This window comes from Hylaeus volcanicus, chromosome 3 (genome assembly GCF_026283585.1).
Source record: "Hylaeus volcanicus isolate JK05 chromosome 3, UHH_iyHylVolc1.0_haploid, whole genome shotgun sequence".
Taxonomy (NCBI): Eukaryota; Metazoa; Arthropoda; class Insecta; order Hymenoptera; family Colletidae; genus Hylaeus; species Hylaeus volcanicus.
Window position 1 is genome coordinate 4,773,528 of NC_071978.1, and position 22,023 is coordinate 4,795,550.

The window sequence follows — 22,023 nt, forward strand, 5'->3', positions numbered from 1 at the left end:
AACGACGATCGACGCCGTGGAAAAAATGTTGCCTCGTTTTAAAAGTTTCAACAGAGAGCGTTGTGTACTCGTTCATGCTCTGCTCTTTTGTTTGGACTTTTTTGTTCGGCCTTTATGAAGCCACGATGATCGTGCATGGCTGGGAAACGATGATCAATCCAGATACGCGATCAAGTGGAGAATTTTTATTGCACGACCCTGGCTATTGTGTATCGTCGGGGCATGTGTACTTTTGATTTCTGATACGGCTACTTTTGTTTCCGTCGAGAGCAGAGCTTGACGAGTGACACTTTCGTTTCGCGTATTCGCGTTTCAGAGATGATGCGAGATAAACGAGGGGAATCGCCCAACCTGGAGAACATTTGAGCCGTTCGCCGCACAAATCGATTAACTCCACTTTTTGAAAAATCTCAAAATTTCAGTGTCGAAGCACTTGGTATAATAACTTTCTTGAATAATAGAGATTGACACACATTTCATCGCATTTCTCAACTGTTTGTTTTACGGAGCTTTGGTAATCGTACAAAAGTTCATGGAAAGCTATGAATTACGTATCTTAACTTATTCCCAGAGGATACTCCAGGGAAAGTGTTTGCTGGTAGGGCACCCGCTGATAGTTTTGAGCAAAGTAAACATCACAGGCTGTGTCTACTTCGGAGAATCTCCCTGTCGAAAGTCGAACAAATTCTGATAACAGTTGATGGCGACAATGACAGGAAGAGAAGGTGCCAGGTGGAACATGGAAGTGTGGGAAACCCACAGAGACACGCAGATTGTTTCCGGGCCTTATCTGGCGAGGAAAAGTGGCTGAGAAGGCTGTTTCGCGATGTTGTTTGGATGTTAATAAGAGAGAAACTGTTTCAGAAACGAAAGTTTGTGGGTGAATTGAATCTCAAATGATGAAAGAGATGTTTTGCAGATGCAAAAGTAAGGCACAATTGGAAATAGAGAATCATACCAAGTCCTGACGTTGTTTTACTACTAATGCTTCGATACCATTGACGCAAAACACATTAAGAATGCTGCGTTGGCCCTTGATGCGTCCTCGTTTGGCGTATTGTTCATTAGCTTGATCTCGTCGGCTAAACAACCACAGCTGTCTCATTGAGAAAGCGCAACACAAATTCCTTCGTCTTATTGCTTTCCGTATAGGGGTTGATCTATTCCAACAACGCGTCGTAATTACGAATTCATGCTGCCTCGTTTAGGTTTAACGACTCTTGAGAAACCAAGAGCGATGGCCGATGCTTGCGCACAAAGCGCTACGTGGTTGAAATCGCAAGCACCAAACTGTTCCAATTTTATTTTATTTACTGTTACTTATTTTTACTGTTCCAGATTCTACTTTCATGTGCATATATTTCTTCTTAATTTACTTCACTGTGTACTTTGGCGTTGATTTTTCGATATATATATACCGATAATACATGCGCTGTACATTTTTGCAATTTTATTATTCTATATTCTCACGGAAGAACTGAGTTGTTCGTTAGATTAAATAATCTATTACTCTAAAATTAAACATTCGACTAATCCTAGAGAGCAGGATTACGTACTTCGTCTCATCAGAAAGACACATTTTTCATCGTAGGTAAGTGCAGAGAACGACCGGGTCGAGACGAAACCTAAAAGTGGGCATTAGCCACCGAAACGAAATTCTTCCGAGAGGTTTCTTTACAAATTCTCAAAGTGGCTAGAAATGGGAAAGTAGTCGGTTTCTCCGAGAAATTAGAAAGTTTTCTAAGTAGTTTCTCCTCTGCTTGCATGCTAAACAATTTGCATAACACCCAGCGAGATATTGATTTTTCGCGAGGAATTCACTCCGCCGTTCGATCATTTCTTTATCCTTCACGCGTCGATGAGGATTCTTACCTTGCTGGGTATCAGAAGACGGAGTTCATCGTCACCCTGTCTGTAACGCTTATGAGGACTTGTTGGTCCTCCGGAACCTGTCATCGTGCCTGCATCAGCTTCTCTCTTCATTATTCCTGCAACAGAAAAAGTAATTCAGAGTTAGTCGTATTGAACAAAATTTGAAAATACTTAGCTTTAATGTTCTATTATTCCCCAAGCAAAAACGATAAATATCCGATGCTCGGATTAAAATAAACAGCAACCCTTTTACCCTCATCTGAACTCGAATTACAAATTATACGAAGCAGTGACGGTCTCAATGCCCTAGATCTCGTGGATAAGACGGACTAAATGGAATTTGTTGAAGCACAGTCGGTTCGAAATGTGACAACAGGAACTCCCACGGCCACGCCATGGGTTGGAGGTTCGTTCCTGGCCAAGGGAAACCCACGATTTCCCTCGATTTCCAGCTACGCACGCACCCCGGAAACGACCAACGCGAGCGCCGCTTCGTAATAAACCTATAAACTTGTTTCGCGTTCGTGTAACTGTATGTTTGCGGCGACGGTTTGTAATTCATTGTCCGTTAAATCGACTTGTTCGGCTTAACGACTCGGATACTATGAGAAACTGATGGAACGCGACGGAATGCTCGACCTGAATTCACCGAGCGTTCAACGACGAGCTCGTTAAAGAAGCGATGGATTCGTTAGTGTTTCGAAGATGAAATTTAAAGTTGAGAACAGAAAATCAATTGTATGGCGTGTAATATAATTTATAACGAAAATTTTACTAAAGAGATTGTACGTTAAAAAATTTGTTCGAGACGATTCTAAAACGTAAATCGTATCAACCACGCCCTTTTCGATTTCAGCATTTCCATTTCACTTGTGTGTTTCGCTGAGAAATATTGGGTCACGAGGAATCCATTTTGTCACGTCGATGTAAATTTCAGAGCGACGCTGTTTTTCAGCTCTTTGGATCTATGACGTCATAACGTCCCTCTCATAATCTTATCGTGCTCGGTGCCGGCTGGTTCGTCATACGAAACGCGGACTTTACGACTTCTTTAGCACTCGCTTTATTGCCAAATGAGGTCTTGCGTAAGCTTTTTATTGAGAGCCCCCGGACCGTAGCGATATTAGAATAGAGAGGACGCTCCGTGAACGGAGTCTTAAGCCTGTAAACCAACGCCCTTCGATCCCTCGAAATATTTTTAAAACTTTCAGCTAGAAGAATATAAAGATAAGAGCACCTTCGTAACTGTTCACTTCGTGTTCGTACGGCATGATTTTTCTGATCGAAAAATAAAATTCTAACGATCCCGTTAGGATCCTCTTAGTATAAGAATTTTGCTCATGTCCTCGGTGTCACGCTCGCGGTGTGTTGGGACGAAAGCAATTCCGCGGCTCTAATTGCGCCATGAATCCTCGAGTCGACCCGCGCGTTTCAAGTATTGCACATCACGCGCGAAAGAAACATCGCCCATCCGACGGAATTGATAGTTGTCCTCTGTTCTAATCGGCTCGCGATAAAAGTATCGAACGCAATCGGGTATCCGCGTCATGGAACGACGCTCAGCCCTGAGATTAGTCTCTGGATTCTCCTAAATGGAGAAGTTCTTGCTCGGCTTTCGAGTCACTCTGATTTTTCTCCAAATTAATCCCTTTCAATCCGTCTGTCTCCGCTTGGACAATTAAGGAAATTGCACCGGTAACAGTGTATCGATACATCGGACAAAATACGCATAAACTCGATTAAAGCATTCGGTATAAAATTTAAACAAGCAGAATATACTTTACGATTACTTATTAATTTTTAACGATGCTCCATTCACTGGATAATCGATTCAGCCCCGAGTCAACGAATCACTGTTGAACCGTGATCGAGGATCGATCGATCGGCGCATGGCACGCGCGAAAAATATTCCTGGGCGCATTGCCGCATCGAAAACGACGTACGTGACGACGATCGCTCTTGAGCGACTATAATGTGATAATGCGCGTTCAGCATAGAAATCGGCGGTGCACGGCGAGCATACGAAGCCACGAGTGCAAACAATGAGAACGCTGTGCCTCGACCCAGAACACGACATTGCAGAACGTTAATTGGTACTCGCCACGGGCAGATGATTGCACGTGCGGTAAAATGAATCGAAGGTGTGGAATAAAAATTGTTTGTAGCGACTCGTTGTTCTCGAGAAACGCTAAGAATACCTTAAATAGAAGCTAAGGTTCGTATAACATCGGAAATTGTTTGAAGTACATTTTTTTTATAGTTTTTATATACGTGTTTGAAATGACTCATTTCTTATCCACTCGGTTTTTATTTGATAAGCGAGATTCTAAATAGATTGCTGCGCGTGGATTTCCTTCGTCGTGGAAGGCACACTCTGTACATTGTGACTACTCAGCTGTACAAATACAGGCGATGTCCCCCGATGCTTTATAGTCTCCAGGCGTTCCATAATGAACGTTTCTCGCCACCTGCGAGTTTTCTCAAAAATGATGCGAATAAATTGCTAAATCCCTTCTTTCTCGCGAATGCCACGTACTAACTGGCAACACCGGGGTAGACTACCCGGAAACAAACAATACGCCATACATCAGGCCACTTCCAACAGGGAAAAGATTAATAAAAAGAAACGACTAATCATCTCGAACAATGGTCTTCCAAATAAACCGATGAAGTAAAGGCTGATAAAATTATCGAGACTTCCAGGTCACGAGCAAGAAAATTTATTTAAAAGACTGTGCTCGAAAATAATTCATCCAACAATGTTTCTTTAATTCCGGAAATTCGGGACACGTTAAATCGCAGATGCATCGTGGCGCTGTCGAGTATAACGTCGGTCCTGATCCCCATCAAATGAATTTCGAGCAGCAATCAGGCTCCAATCGTGGTCAGCCATAAGCAGCGCTCAAAGTGGCTGCGAACGCAAATCAAGCTTCACGTCGAGCATACTAATCTCTCTGCACGCAGTAATCGTATTCCTGCGACGCGCGAGCGAAGACCACGAATGAAATTCGCTTAGGTGACCGCAATGCTTCGTTCGCAAAGTACAAAGCCTGCTTCAAGTAATTTCTCGAATATTGCAAAAGGTACTGCTTCGACAAAACCAAGCCACTAAGCAACTCCTAAACTCTGCATCTAAAAATCTTGATTTTGCTTGTTTGATGCAAGCCTTTGGCTCTCCCAAGTGTATATGCTGCCTTGGCAATTAATGGCGTTACCCTTGTGAGAAAGCAATTTATTGGCGCCGAGATCGATGGTTTCTGGTATCGAGGACATTGATCAGCATTTGTTTCGTAGCCGCAGTTCCGATGCAACGATTTTCCGATGGACAACGACGCTGGGAAATTGAAACGGACGAAGAGGCGTCCGAAAAAAGAAACGCGGCGACTGGACGAATCGATACGCGAGACTGGTCGGACACGCGACGCTAATAATTTACCACGGCGATTCGCTGGGCGAGGGGCAAGCCCCCTCCTACCCCCTGTGCGATTCGTCGTTTCGATTTCATTGCGGTCACGGGAAGACCAGCGAGAAAAACGCCGCAAGAAAAACGCCCTGGCGGGAAGCCGCGTTCGTTCGCGGCTCGTTAAAGAATCACGAGTCACGGAAACCACGGAACCAAGTGTCTACAGTCGAGGCAAAATCAATTGGCCGCACAAGGTCATCCCCACAATCAGGAGTCAAAGTAATAGAGTGATAAGTAGGATAATAGTTTAGAGAAATTATTGACAAAATCGATCGATTACCAAAGGCCACCCTTGCCGCCGCCAATAACATCAGAAGTAACCAAGTAATAAGTTGAATAGTAATTTAGAGAAATTATTGCAACTGAATCCTTACCGTTAATCACTCTTACATTTTCACACCTTGCATCGGTTGGAAATGAAGCTCCTATCAGTAGGTTTACGTAAAGAAACGGGAAATGGAATACCAAGGGAACCAAGTAGTAGCGGCGGAGGGGAGTGCTGAGTGGCCTTGAGATGCCAATTAATTGTATCTCCGGTCGCGAGCGACTAACGACAGACTCGTTAAAGAAGCCCGCGAAGTCGTCGTAAATTCGTGGTTGGGAATATTCTACGAACGGTTTCGCAAAGACGTAACTTTCCCAATTGAAATTGGACCCGACCAGGTATGCTTTTAATGACAGTATTGATTTCATACTCGAAGAAATGACTCGTTACTTTTGTTTTATTCTGAAGAAAGAAAGTAAACTGAATTGCTCATACAATCGCAAGTTTATTTATTAATACTTTATGTAATTACTTTATCCCCTCGTACTCGAGCCTATCATCTCACTTGTGATAATTAGATCGCGGCTTTATGCGTACGTGACATATGCTAATACGAACAACACAATTTACATGTACGAATAATACATCAATTATCATAATAATATTACTTTAGTTCGCACAAATGCACGCGTACTGAATATATTTTGGAAAATTTGTCCGTGGCTTTATCGTAAATAATAATTCTTCGTTTTCGATTGTTGCTGGGAAAAAGAATTGAATGTTGGTTCAAGAGAGGTGAAAAAGAAAATCATGGAAAAATTCTCGACGAAGCTGCCGCGCCGCTCGAATACTTTTTCGAAGCACAATCCCATTTCGTTTATTTTCTTCGCTGTTTGAGAAACGATGAATATTAATATAGTCGGCTCTTTCGCGGTGAATTCGTTCGCTTTGACAACGTTGTTTATCCGCTGCACGCTCACGTTCCCTCGATTATCGACTTTTCGTTAAAAACGCGAAAAGCAATTTCCCAGGCAAGAACGTTGTCGAACAAGGAGAAACTTTTTCGTCCTGGCGATATTTCCACGCGATAACTCGATGAATTCTCGCCTTGCGATCGATCGAACGACCCACCCTTTCGGAGCAGTGACTCCATGCCCCTCGTATAAACAACCGATCATAGAGAATCATGTAGCTTCTGTTGTAAACAGGGAGGTCAATCTACGAACACAATTAATTTTTTTTTAAAGATGGGAATGATTTAGAAGTTTACAGGACTTCAGCGGGATACACTAGGTATGTTATCACACTCGTATTATTTTTGCAACGAAAGAGCCTTTATACAACTTCAGTGAGAAGAGTAATGAACCAGGCCACAAATCTTGTTTACACCCAAAAAGAAATAAATTCTGTTGTTGGGGAATTAATCGACAACGTGTACAACGAAACAGTGACGCTGTAATTGATGGACGCCCTTTTTCATGGTTAACCGATAGCGACCGTCATCATCGTCTAGGAAAGGAGAAAAAAAAAAATGGTTCAGTTTCACCGCGACCGCCATGTTTTCAACAAACAAGCCAAGCTGCGTGACCAGGCCGTGTCGTGACACGAACTCGAAAGGACCTCCTACGTTTCCTGGCCGTCCCGCCATTACTCGAGGGTCGAAACAGAGGGTGGACGCTACGCGGGAGGGGAGACCAATGATAAAATAATGGAGTACAGATTGTTTTCCACCGTGACACGACGATCGACTTCGCAAGACTTGTCGGAGAGTACTTCATTTTTTAATTTTTACCTACGCGATTCATTTGCATCCGATTTCGAACTATCCCTCCCACCAACACATGGCTTTTTAAATGTTCTCGAAAGAAGCATTCGTAAAATTGTACAAACTTAGAAACAGAATTCAGAAATGGAACATTCCCTTTTTAAATTAAGCTCCAAAGGTTATCTGAAGCACCCGTTCGTTGCGGAGCAGGTGCAACCGGGCGTCCATCTTGGAAATCCCGTTTTTCCGTTCGCTGGACGGGAAAGTGATCGGAGGAGGGGGGTTGTTGATATTCGTTGAAAACCGGATCCGTCTGGTTCGTTTTTCCAACGCGATGCCGTCGTTGGAGCGTGAAAGGGGGTTGGGGAGCGAGGGCGGCAAGAGAGACACCGCGGAGAGAAAGGGGTGAAAAAGGGACGCCGCAGAGTCTGCAATGGGAATAGCGTGAGGCGCCGCAGAGTCCAACGCCGGGAGCAGTGCATCGACTAACCAGTCCGCACGCCACTCGGAAGGGTCGCTGGGTCCGATATAGGGGGAGGAGACACGGATGGAGGGCACCGCAGGGTGAACCAAAGGGGTGGTCGCAATTAGAAGCGGCGACCAGCTTGAACTCACTGAACTTGAGCCGGGAATTTGAACTTGACGAACTTCCGACGCGTGTATGGGACACTGATGGCTCGCAGGGGTTCTCCGCCGAGGGGGTGGACTTCTGGAAGTCCCAGAATTCTCCAGAGGAGGGAATTGAGACCACTATTAGATGGAATGCATTGCTTCCTTGGAAGCAACTTGGAATTTGGAAGCGCAGTTAGATCGAATAAATAACGAAGGATAAGAATTGTAAGATCTGTTGCACTTCTAAATTATAACCAGACGGCGGATATTTATGTATTTATAGCGAGTGTAAATATACAAAAGCATGCACGTGTATAAATGCATAAATATAGAAAAATGAAATACACGTTACAATATTTATTATACGACTTAAACTGACTCTGGATTTTAGTATAGAACGCACCCTCTGAGAAACCTAAAGAGTTTTCTACTGCTGGTATATTTGAAAACAAGCTTTTAGCGATCTGGATTTCAACATTTCCCAGGAAAGATTTAGACCTACGATAATTCTAATCTTCGCCCCGCGTTGCGTGATCCGCATCTCTCATCGCGTTCGCAAAATTCCGTGTTTCAGTGCTTCTTTTCATACCAGTAGAGACCGAACCATAACTCCGTCCTCCTCCGAGAGATGCGTGCCAGATACCCGGTCGGTTCTAATCGCGCCTGCCGTGACAGTCACAATTACCTTATCGACGACCGTAATCATGCAAATTCGAGCCACCATTCGCACAGTCGTAATGCAACAACGTGATCACTCTAATAATAACTTGGAAACGGTGCTATCGAACGCGACAGGTAACGCGTACAAAGCGACTGGGAAAATATACGTTCTACCTTCGAAACGTCGATCAGCGTTTCCTTTGTCGTTGAAATCATTTCATGGCAAATATATAGCAGGGGATATCGACTGCTGGCTAACGGACGGAGTGATTGGAAATTAATTTAACCAGCACGGGGCTGGTGTCGATTTTTAATAGAATATCAAGAGTACTTTGTAGTCTAAATGATAAGTGGAATGATAGCTTGGAAGCTTCGTAGATTGTAAAGTGAAACAAAAGTAGAGTAAAAACAAAAGTTTCATCTTGTAAAGAATTTAGGGAATGGAGTCGATAAAGACACAATGGATGATTGGAAATATATGGAAGAATCGAAATATTATTTGGTCCAAAATAAATTTCGTAATACAAAAGATACCATTTTTCCATAATTCTAGTCTCCCTCTGGTGCCTGCGCTCCTTCAACCAATTAAAAGCCCTCAAAAAGATGGTTCGAGTGTTCCACGGACGAACGACGAAAGGGTAAACGAGCGAAAATCACTCGGGGGTCGAATAGACTCCGGCAGAAGAGCAAGCCGAAACTTGCTCCAAGTTCTCCGGAGAATGCATTGTAAACGAGGAGGAACGAAGTCTCGCAAGTGTATCGAGAGACAAAGACGAAGAAAGGAGAGGAGAAATGGGGAGGGGGCAGTGTTGCTGGAACCAGAAGAGAGCTCCAACTATTCCAATTTTCGCGGAAGTTCGATGAAAGAGGATCGTAAGGAGAATCCGTAGAACGCACAGAAACGAGGGTCGACTGTTGTCGCGATAATTGTGCCCCCGTAGCTGCATAGCCCGAGTAATTATTTCGACGCAGCAACGATGACGGATACCCAGGGATAATTGCGGCGAGCGTGACAATGATGCCAGTCGCCCGAAATTGCTCGACGCCTGCGAAATATGAAGTTTGCGTGTCGACGGGCTCTCCTGGTGAACCGTGCGTCATGGGACCGCGTCGGAGATGCCACGGTTCTGATAAACGCGTACCTTTTTTGCGATCGCGTTCAATATTAATGAAGGCGCTTTAATAAATGTGCAATTAACGGGGACGATAACGAGGAGCACGGTTTCAAACGAGCCTTTGTTAACGCAATTAATCGAATTGGTCCTGGCTTCAGCCATTCTATATTCTGTGTGAATTGCTGCGTATGTAGATAAATCGAAGTGAAATTGACTGCAGAAGATTAGGAGTATGCTTTTGTACTTTGAAATATGAAGGTTTGTTTGTAGGAAAGCGTAGATGCCTGAATTAATAATTTCATAATCTAGTGTATATTATGATCAGCCAAATTGATGCTTGTCAAGTCCCCCCTGTCTCATTAGTTCATTTCCCTCTCGTTGGGAATTCCGTCGACTACCGTCATGTTTAAATTTGCTGACAAATCATTAATGAAACGTGGCACTGGTAACAAAATAGATGGAAAGTGTGCAACAAACTTTGAGGCTGGCTACTTGGCTGCCGCGTCTGTCCATTACTGGCTGTTTCTACTTGCGGAGGGGTATCGAAATGATCCTGGTCTTTCCAAGCACTTTGGAAGTAGAACCAGTGAGTAATGAACAGACACGCCAAGGCGAATATTAGAGACCTATTTTCTCGAAAGCAAAGCCTCGATTTCATTCCACGCTCGTTACTCGCTTTCGAACGAGAAATCTTTTCGATTGTATGGCGAATACAGCCACGCCCCAACGAAATATGTAAATGCGCGAGTGGCGCGGTTAAAGTGTTATCGAACCTAAGCTCGATACGACAACCCTCTCTGTATATCGAAGCTTCTATTCGACAAATTTCCCTGCCCACGGTTTCTCGGGCACTAAAGTCGCTAATTGTTATTGGCTCGACCTCCATCGGAGAAACGGTAGGAATATTGCGTTGTAGCTGAAAAAGGAGCGTAGTCGATAGGAAAGTTGCTGAACTGTCGAAAGAGAACGACCCTTTTCACGATCCCGTGCCCGCTAATTAGGTCAACGAACAATAAGCAACGAGCATCGCGTTAATTCCATTTAAACGAACAGACGTAATTGACAGCGTTACGTTGACCTGTTACGTTGTTCGTGTAACGAGACAGAAGTTCATTCTTAATTTTCTGCGATCACAACACTGTGTATATAAACGTAAACAAAGCCTCGAGATATCATAACCCGAATCAAGAATGAGAATCGACTCCAAAAAGCAAGAATTACAACGCAACACCCTGCAGTCCTTCTAAAAAACAGAAATAACCGTATTCAACGTGTTGCAGTCGCATCTAGAAGGAATACCACGCGAAAGTGACCTGGCAAGAAGTTGGAATCGCGACTAAAGCGGCAATGCACCTACGACCATAAATTCAAGTCACAGTGGCGACGAAAGAAGCTTGTTTATCGTTTTTACCGTGGTCCCTCGTCTAGCTGTTTCCCCGTACCGCCCCCAGTTCACCCTGACCAACCCCTAACGACGCTTCCCACGGGGGTTTTCCAGAGAATTTCGCAAGCCACTCTCCGCGCCTCCATTATACCCGCAATTGATTTATCCTCGGTTTACAATCGAATTAAGGAATCTCGTACGCGTTGCGAGATTCAATATGGATAGGAAAGTGGACCAATCGCGTGCCAAATGCGAGGGAAAGAATTATTGTTATCGAGTTATGGCTGGAGGATAACCATTCGCGAAGAGGAGATTTACCGAGGAGGATTCAGCATTTCTTTTTTCGTACATAAATCGATGCTTGAAACCATCCATGAGAAAAAAATGTAAGAATCTAAGAATGGAATTTATAATTATTTATCTTTGATGAAGTCTCGATTGTCTCCAAAACGTTTCGAAATGAATTTCAGATACCCGATGGAAGCTACGTCGAGCAAATTCGTCGTTTCCGCGTACCGTGGAATGTTTCACCTCCCGATGACGTAGATAAAGATACTTCCTCGATTATTTCATCGAGCTGAATTCGTCTTCCTACTCGAACGTCGCGGCGCACGAAGAATCATAAATCTGCTGTCCAGGAAAGAAGCTAGTTTACTGTTTTCCCGGCAAGCTTTCGTGGTTCCGTTCCACTCGTCGCTTTCTTCAGGTCTCTTTCATCTTTTATGGTCTCCTCGACGCACGCTTGTTCGTCTGTCTGATAAATAATTTACGGCCGTGGTACGTTTCGTAACCAGTTTACTCCTTGTACTTTCTCCCTTCCCTTTGTGGACGATTATAGGGGTCAATAGACATTGCGATTGTACAATTACGATTGATATGGCTATTTGAACAATAATTGCTGAATTTATATACGCGATGCTTAATGATGCTGATTGTTCTGATACGAACATGCGCCTTGGATGATAGCTACGCAGAGTAATGTTTGTTTAAAGGGAATATTACCGTATCTATGTACTGCTGGGGCTTGTTCGATAAGTGTCGCGTGGCTACCCCCCTCCCATAGTGCAGAAAATCGTTGATTCGATCAGCTATCGAGTCCACGAGTTTCCTGTCGGCAATTCCAGAGGGTAGATTGATTTTTTGCTGGTGAAAGGATCCCTGGATCGCTGGTACGGAGATTCAGGGCATGCAAAGCCCTCGCGTCTGGCATGAAAGTTCAAGCGAATATGGATGAACGCACGCGCGTCTGCGTTTGACGCTCGCGTGTAATATACGCGCTGGCAGACGGGAATCGAAGGGACTGGCAGGCGAGCAGCGAGATTATTGGCTTCGTCTGAGACTAAACGGAGTTGGCTTGGAAATTCGACGCTTGACGTCACGCCTGCACGGGTTTCCATCGGCTTCTTTAAATAGAGTGATCAATGATATTGCTGATTGGGCGAGCTTCGCCCTGGACGAGGCTTTGGTGGCCAAATCAAAGAGCATTTATGCGTGGCATGCGCAAAGGTGCGCGAAAAGGGCGAGTTACTTTCTAAATGAGAATTCCTAGCGAGCTCCGACTGTACTGGTAATGATCTAAACTGCAAAATGGGTTAATTAAAAAATATAGTGCTTGTCATGGCCAACGTGACTTATGACTTATTTTAGCGAAGCAAGCTACTATTGTAATTTTTATACTATGACTGAGTTTTTTAGAATGTCGTGCACATTCTCACATGCTACACAAATATATAACGAAACATCTTGATTTTGTTCCTCTTACAAGAAGATGGCTCTGATTGCAAATGTTTAATAATGGCCTAAAAGGGTTTTTTTTTAGTCCGATACGTTTCGCGAGGACTTGTATCCTTCGGACCTATATCCTTTACAATTTCCCTTCGAAATTCCATCGCATTTACATCTCCGTATCGTGAGCCCGCCATTCCAGGTGGTCCCCGCAAGCATTATCGCGTATGCACCGCCATCCGGTTCCCGTTTCATTACCGTGCTGCATAAACGTCGTCAAACATTTAACGAGCAAAACGCGCTAACGCGGCCGTTGTAGACATAACTGTCTTATTTGCTCGGAAAGCGCGATTACCGATGCTTCAACGGACCGTTTTAAAGGATGGAGAGCGCAAGGATCGCGAACAAGAGTTGGGACTGTTTGCACGAACGATTTGAACTGTTAGCACGTCCGAGTCAGGCGTCGATATCTCCGTTTTGCTTCCTTCGCGAGTTCTCCGCGAAGGGAGGCTAAACTGTTGTTCAGATTAAAATCTCAGAGACAACCATTTACTACCGAACAAAAGTTAAAATGGGAATTTTTAAATCTTTTCCAACAGGTACTTCGAGATTTTATTTTCTAATAAACACACTTACCTGTACTGGCGTGTTTTATTATCGAAAAATAAAATACTCTAACTTATTCTGGAAAACATTTCACCCTTATTTACGTGCTTATTCTCTTTTGGAAAACATTATTTATGCGCCCACTACATCCTCTAATTCGCTATACCTCCCGGTCTTTACCTGCTTTTACTAGAAAGGTCCCGAATGCAGCGCAAAAATCTCTCAACAGAAAGGGCACTCGAAACGATTAATCAACTACTCGTCGAATGGCATCGTCTCCGCTCGAGCGGCGTACCAAAGTGTTGAAACGGTCTTTCAGAAAGCTGGAGGCTAATTTAGGAGCACAAGGGACAACGGTGCGATTCAGTGAACGCCGCTATACATGACCACGACAAATGAACGAAAGCTCGCCGAACAACGTCTTTCGTTGAACAAAGCTGGTACAAAGCTGCCTGGCACCGCATAGTTGCTCGAATCTTGCGGCCCTTCGACCAATCGCTATCGCGTCGAGAGGGAGGAAATGGCGCTAAACAATGGTCCATGATAGGAGAATCTGGACGCTCGATTCCAAAGCGTGGAAAGCGATTCAACGCTAGGTTCAGGGAAGTTTGAAATACCTTTGATGCGTTGTTTCAAGTTTTTATAGTTTCTAAGAAGTTTTTCATCGCATTTATATGTAGAACTCAAGCAATTCGGATGTTTTCTTGTGAAATTTGTGCAACTAGGAGACTGATCTACTCAAACATTCATTTCTGCAGACCTACGACCATCGCTAACACTAGCAGAATGAGAGTTTAGGACTATTCCTCGAATAATCTCGACCCTGACCGTATAACGACAACCATTCCCCACCGATTTGCGAGGTCAACCAACACAGGAATACACCAAGAGGTCGGCTGATGAATCCCTTGAGCGACGATTGTGCTTCGCTAGTGTAATTCGTGTCCTCCGTTAGGATTACGTTTGCCAGAATGTTTTCTGCATCTTGGAAACAACGCATTCGCCCCTCGAATGGCTGTACTTTTATCGCGTCGGGGATGTAACGATCATCGCTAGGAGAATCCACCAGCCAGCCTCACTCTGATTATTCGCGTAAATGGGATTGTTCAGCGAGCCAGCAATTCACAGCCCAGCGAGCAAGTAATACGCACGATTCTTCCCGCGCTCCTTCTGATACTCCAGCTAGCGTTTTCCAGCAGGTACTGCCAGGATTGCTTTGTCCATCCAGGATCGATTCAAGCCAAGATTGCGGGAGCGGGAACTATGCGACAACCTTTAGCGACTAATCCTCGTATATCGATGGTTGCGTTGGCCACCTATTTCTAGATTTTACATTCCTTTGTACTGCTGGATATTTCCTACAAAATTAACCAAACATCGTGTACTACGTTTTTTCTTTATATATATCCTGGAAAAGCGAGCTTCCATGGTAGAAACAAATCAACGTAGCAGAGGAGAATATTCGAAATTGTATTCGAAATTGTTTCTCGAGGGCCTCCGTGCGTTATAGCGTAACAATAGAATTCGAGAGGGACAAAAAAGAGAGATAGGTTTGAAAATTCTGGTGGGCAGCGTGTGTTAATTTCGGTCGAAACGAATCGTCCAACGAAATGACGATCGATCGTCGCCCTGGCCACGTGTTTTCTGCGTCTGATGGTTCAATTATTTCCATAAGATGAGCATCTAACGAGCTCTCTTGTCAGCGTCCGTCCGTTCGTTCGGTTGGCCGCGCTTAAAATTAGATTCTATGAAACGTACAAGCCGGAAGCGTGAGCGACGAAGGAGCCTGCTAGAAATTTATTTAGCGTCGCGAGAATTCCGACGGGCGCGCGAATTCATTCATTCCCGTCCAACGAGCGGAGCGGACGAGATCAGTGGAAAAAATTCGATGCAGCGACTCTCAAACACTGAATATTAATTTCGATGGGCGATGCAAGCCTTCGTGAAGTGAATTGATAAATATGTGATGGCGATGGCGTGGTTAAAGGAAACAAAATGGCTTCACCCTTCCGGAGAAGAATAAATTAGGGTTTTCGAAGGACTGTGTTCTCTGGTTAGTTCGTTCAAATTTTCAACTAAACTAAACTGTACAAGCGTGATATCTTCCTATCGCTCCAAAGGAATTTTTAGTTCAAAATGAATTTCAAGAAATTAGGAGCTTTGCACGGCCAAGCTTTCGCATCCTAATCCAGGCTCTTGGTCGCCACTACAATATCCAAACTGCTTCACTTCGAGTGGTAAGATCCACACAGATCGATACGATATGTACAAAGAACGGTAGAGTTCTAGACCGGCGAGTAGTTCTCACGTTACGAGATATCAATACCCCAATTTCGTGTCCAGACAAGAATGGGCCCTTAAAGGGAGGCTTTCCGCGATCAGCTCAGGTTCCTCGAGGGGAAAAAGCTGCTCAGACGTCGCGACGAATGTAGCTCATCTCCGCGTCTCGAGTCGACTCTGAGATTATGGTAACGGTACGATGGACCCGCGTAAACATAGCGAAACCGTGGAGAGGCGCTATCAGTCGCGTTCCTTGACCCTGCGACGAGAACCCTTGAAAGCAGCACGTCGCCAGAAGGGTCTATCCACGCCGGTAACCCTTCCCCCAGCAGCATTCCGAGCTTAGACTTAGGAGGCTCGAGCAGCCAGAGGAGCAAGAGGACCGAAAGAGGACGGAGCAATAATACAAGCCTGCCCTTGCAAAGCCAAGGAGTAACGTCCTGTTACACCAGTCTGACCACTCGCCTCCCTGCGCCCACCGTATCCTTGCTATCTTGCTCCTCGAGGCTTCCTTTTATTTTCCGTCGAAGGCTCTCTCGCCTTCTCGCCTTGCGACGCTTGGACTCGAGCTACAGTGTTCTTGCTCCGAGAAGATTTTAGAGAGATTGGTCGGCTGGGGGTACTCTTGGCCTGGGATCTGTGATTACGATGATGCTGAGTAATGGGGAATTATGACTGATGGGTAGGGAGTACGGGGTTCGAGAGCTGGGATTTATGATTTGTAAGCGTAGATCATGGGTGGAGTTTATGGTTACTAATACTGGGCGATTGGTAGAATAGCAAGCAGGAAAGGGGCAGCCCTGGTCGATTTATTAACAAGATGCAACTCCGGCAATTTTGACATTTTTTAAATATTACTTTATTGAAATATTTTGAAGACCTCAACAACAAGAACATTAAACAAGGAACCTATTTTTCAATCCAGGACAAAGGAGTAATTTTGGCAATTTTTACATTTTTTAAATATCATTTGATTGAAATATTTCAAAGACCTTACACAACAAGGATATCAAAGGAAAATTTATTTTTTAACCTATTATTTCAATCTTACTCCCTTAAGCGGTATCGAGGAGGACCTACCCGAACAGTTTACAAAAGATACGTGTCGTATTCCCTCTTTTTCTCCTAAAAAAAAAAAAGAAAAAGAATCGTATCGCAAAACCAATACAGTATCATTGGAACGATTTTGGTTCAAAGGCACTCCGTGCTTGGGAGCCAGCTAGCCAATCGAATCGAGAACTGGCGCGTTAGAAAAATACTAGAGGCGACGAACGAGCCCGACCGTTTTTTGCAATTTGAATTTCATTCAACACGGCCTCGATCACGTTTGTTTGCATCCATGTAGTGCAAGAAAGAGAGAGAGAGAGAGAGGTGACCTGTACGTAATAGAGGCGTTCGCGAGGAACAAGTTTCCACGTCAGATCGCTCGCCAACCCTTTGCGGTCGAATGTTTGATCCCGAGACCAGAGTTTACCGATTCCATCTCGCGTGAAACGAGAAAATAAATTATAATCAAAAGTAGAATTGATATCTGCGGGTTGAGCTCGTAACCTTCCCGAGAGCAACGCTTCTCGTAGACTTTCATCGCTCCGAGATTTGAACGTTTAAATTACTTTTTCTTCCCAAGAATCCTAGGGGTTTAAATGGATTTCCTTTTCTTTGTGGGGATCTCAGAGATTTAAATACTCAAACTCACAGAAACTCGAGAGCTAGAGATTTAAACGCCAAAATGCTTCTTCTTCCAACGTCTCGAAATATTCGCACAACCTAATCATCAACTAATGACGTTGGTCTGTTGCCATACTCGGTCGAATTGTACCTAAACCGTAATTGACATTACTCCACAAGATCTATTACATTCGCCTGATGACTGCAACTGGCACTAATTTCACTCCAGCCGCAAATTGCGCGATCTCTTCTCCAATTTTTTCGCACTCGGTTCATCCGCTTCGAAGTACTAGTTTGGCATCGAGTATCATTCGCATAAAACCGTGTATAAACTCAGCCACGAGAGATTAAGCTATATGATAATTTTTCTAAAATTGCGACAGTCCAGTTAAATTAATAAACAGATATTTGGACCAGCATCCCGACAGGACCTGTCCACAAAATTAATTCTACCGTTTAAGCTCCAAAGCACAACACTGGCCGCAAAAAGTTAATTATATTTGTACTGTCCGCGTTCAAAGCGTTGTCAGGGTGTCACAAACGCTCTTTCCACTTTCGATAATCCCAACCTTCGACCGCGATAAAATTGATTTCCATTCACCGAGCGAGCGTTGCAACGCGCGTCGAGGAAAAAACGATAATTCTATTCAGTTTCTCAGCCAGTAAAAAAAAAAAAAGAAGAAGAAAGGAATAAACAACCGAAGCAACGATAAATCTCTAATTGGAAGCCTTCCATACTCCAGCAAAAGCCGTAGACGCGCGTAAATTGTTCCCGAGGACGACTCGGAGGCGAATGGTACCGAGCCTTCCACGCGAATTGTCGCTGACTGAATTTCTCAATCGCGTGTCTTGCATGCCGAATGAAGCGCGGTTGCATTCCCGCCACCGTAAACGCGAAACTGTTACTCACCGATAATGGTGATCGCTGCTGCAGCCTCCGGGTTGGATCGGCAGTGAACCCTGCACAGACAAAAACAAGCCTCGGTTTAATCCTCTTCCTTTGCAATGCACTCGCGAGGGCCCATCGTGGACGCACTTCACACTGGTTCCCCGTACACTTTTGGGCAAGGGGCATGAAGCAGCGCATGCTCCTTTAACACTTTATCTATCGAAATCTGTTATCTGCTATTCATAGGCTTTTCAGTTCTGGGATTTACATCCAGGGACTGATCCAGACTGTTGGTTGTAAGTGCTCAATTTTTGGAAACGGAGCTTTCGATGTACAGTCAGTCCTATAAATATTCGTACCCTCTATGTCGATTGATGAAATTTGTCTAAATTAAGTAATTGGCTCGAAGGTTAAAAAAAAAAAATATCATTATAGATGTAAATATGAACGAAGTTTGCACATGTATATATTTATGACAAATGTCTTCAATAGACATAGAAGGTATGAATACTTATGGGACTGACTGTATGCAGTTAATGTCAAGCTAGATTAATATGTTGTTATGTGAAAGGTTTTTATCCACGGTGTACACTCGTTCCTGAGGATTTCAGAGATTAAATGCCCCCACTCAAGCTTCTAGAAACAAATTAAAACTAGTCCACCTTTGGAGAAGAATATTCTAAAGATAAATACGCGAATAGACCCAGAGCTAACGGACAGCAGAGGAGCAAAGTCTGCTGAGCTGAATAATAAGACAGCTGGCGGTTAATGACCCCTGGTACGATCATAAGCGTCAAGCTAATATCGATACGCCCTAAAGTACGACTTCAGGAGATAAAACAGCCAACGAAGAATCCCTGGGAAAAGTTAAGTAGAGAAAACTCTCGGATTGGCACCTGTCTCTCTATTGACGAAAAGCCAAACAAAACAATTGCGTTGAACGGTCCCTAACACAGTTAACGAGCGCTCCAGTGCATCCTGGAGTATCTGATGGAACTAGCTATGGAAACCTTCGGAAACAACACCAGTACTACGTCTTCTCGTGAGTGAAAGTTGAGATTCCTCAGCGGAGCGATACGTCTCGCGTTAGACTACAATGAAGATAGATCCCACGATCAAACAAGTGTCGACTCGATCCTTTTTCTGTAAACTAGCTACGAAACACTAGCACACCAACGTCCTGGTATCATTCATCAAGCTTCTTCCAAAACGACACTAGGCTCTCGTGATCGCAATACACCGAGATACGAAGCACCGTGTCCTTTGGACAAGTGAAAGTCGGAGATTCCCTTACGTAGCGATGCGTCTTCCACGAGACCAGGTGACAAGATTAAATACAGATCCGCGCGTCAAACAAGTGTCGCTTTAATCCCCATCGATGGTTTTGCAGTGGTACCTCAGACCTTCCATTGCATGCGTTACACCGTCTATTTGTAACACTCTGTTGCGATGACGCAGCGCTACGTACACTCGTGACTCAAATCTCGTTAACGTAGTAGTACGTCTTCCGTGTACATCGGTTTGTCGTCGCAGACATTCAGAATTCCCCAGCGATTATTTATTACCGTCCAAGAGTGAATCCACTATCATAATGTCTTTGCGATAGCCTTCCATCGCTCTCATAGCGTGTTTCGCGCTTAGGCTAACAGTTTGTACAACGAGCAACAATGGCAAAGTGACTTCCTCGAGTCAACATTTGACGTTCATTTCTCCAGTCGTCTCAGTGAGTTGCGACCTACTTGCCTTCGTTATCGTTATCGCGACTTCTCGCGCTCAAAGCCACCCGTTGCAAACACGACGAGGCTACCACGAGCCTGTGCGCCAATCCCACGCGGTAGGCAAAGTATTCTAACGCATTCCGCGCGATCTCAACTACGTTACGCAATCCTAGTGACGCTGGAAACCTGCCGATGCTTAGAATCGACGATTCACTGTCGGGAATCGCCACGTGCGTGATAGAGAGAATCCTTCTCGAGAGTTGTTGAGTCGAATACCGTTGGACCAGGTTATGGTGCGTAATGAATCCTTCGGTTGAGGTGGACAGAGAAGATGGGATATGTGCAGCGAGAAACACAAAGCTGAGAGGTTCGAGTTCGAGAAAGTAGCGTTAAGGTCACGTATCGTTCCTCAAGTGGCGATCGTAACTGGTATTTAGAAATCACCGTCGAAGTGGATTGCGTTGTTGATCCGTCTACAGGTTTCTTGACAGGATTCCAATGCTAGAATCTCGAAGCAATCGAATGATTCTGCTGCGGAGAGTAAACACCTGATGTTTCTCTAAGCTCCAACCGAGTCACTAAGTCTTTGCTGCAGTCGGAATTATCACGATACCGTGGAATCTCCGATATCTATTCACCAAGGACTAGGACATAGCCCTTCCCTGAACTGGCACCTCGAGATACCAAACTCCAACTATCTAAAGAGAAATTCGGTCCACGGTTGTCCAGGTCGTGTCACGTCGCGTCTCAACTGTACCCTCAGAGCTATCCACGTCTTCGGGAACTATCGTAGAACATCCAACGATCCATCGAGTTTAGAAACTCCTGGCTCAGGACTCCCGCGATATCCAGTGGCCCTCGAGTGATCCTTTCGATGAAAGCAAGAGAGTCTCGATACCGAGGCCTCGACACCGTCGAGGTCGAAAATTCCGAGCTAGGTCATGGTCGTACCTCGAGTATCCTCAAGACCTGCCGCGACGTGTATCCTGCGCGACCAAGGATCCGGGACCAGGGACGCGGGAGAATGGAGTTGCTACAGGCCAGAACCGACACTAGACGCAGAACACGAGTAACTTTGCCAAGTGGTGAGCCTGCTTCTTCCAACGGAGTAGTCTCGGTCTACTCTTCCGCCCCCTCCTCTCGCTCGCCGGCCCACTCCTACCTCTTCGTCCCGAAGAGGAGACACGATGGAGGGGTAACGCGCAAGAGGGGAGCACGCGGATGAGACGCGAGGAGGGGAGGCTGATCGAGCGACGGAGGGGAGGGATGAAAACGCACGTGTGTGTACGTAAGTGCACTCGGTCGCGAGTTACAACGTGAACGAATAATCCGGATGCATCCGCGCGGAGGGGTAGGAGGACGCGGGGAGGACGTCGAGGGGGAGAGAAGTCAATGAACGACTTCACCGCAATCGCCACGCGGCGAGAGAATTTCACGGTTGCGGGCTTCTCTCGATGCCTCTTCCCCCCCCTCTTCATTTTCTTCGCGAGATTTTCCATGAGGCTGTTCGGGTAACTTAATATTCGAGGGAAAAATAATTGGCTTAGAATTATACCAAATACGTGTGTGATGTAACTTAAATTCTTAAATAAATATACATAATCGATGTTAAACATGTATAATTAAATACTAAATACCACCTGTCCAATAAACACACAGATACGGATCGGATCCGGACAGGAACGGATCGTTCTTTAGAAAGATAGAAAGAGAGAAGAGACAAATTTTCATACATGCTTGGTACGTGTTACTTTTTTTTTTTCTTTCATAAGGGATGTTTTATATTGGGGATGTCGAGTAACTGAAATCGCTCTATTTTAGTAACTAGGCCAGGCTGTGCAGGGGCTCGTTTAAGAAAACATAGCCTGCCTCGAATCTTTCCATCGGGCAATTTTCCTGTGATACTTTATCAACCTTTCGTCGTGCAATTTTTGAACCCAAAGGCCACAAAGTAGTCAAAGTTGCGAAGACCGCAATTTTTTACTTCAAACGGTAGAAAAC

At 44.7% G+C, this 22,023-nt stretch overlaps 1 protein-coding gene across 6 annotated transcripts in view; it reads right to left on the reverse strand.

The window, feature by feature from the left end:
• The window catches only part of LOC128874102 (heterogeneous nuclear ribonucleoprotein K), a 112,908-nt gene that overhangs the window by 47,230 nt on the left and 43,655 nt on the right, over positions 1-22,023 (reverse strand). For 5 of the 6 annotated variants that reach the window (XM_054118434.1, XM_054118439.1, XM_054118436.1 and 2 more), the window contains 2 exons: positions 18,326-18,375; positions 1,873-1,988 (listed from right to left, as the gene is read on the reverse strand). In XM_054118434.1, the coding sequence (XP_053974409.1) occupies positions 1,873-1,983 (111 nt within the window). In that variant the 5' untranslated portion in view covers positions 1,984-1,988; positions 18,326-18,375. Of the gene's footprint in view, positions 1-1,872; positions 1,989-18,325; positions 18,376-20,973; positions 21,580-22,023 lie in introns of those variants that run through there. The other variant, XM_054118437.1, reaches the window with a different exon arrangement.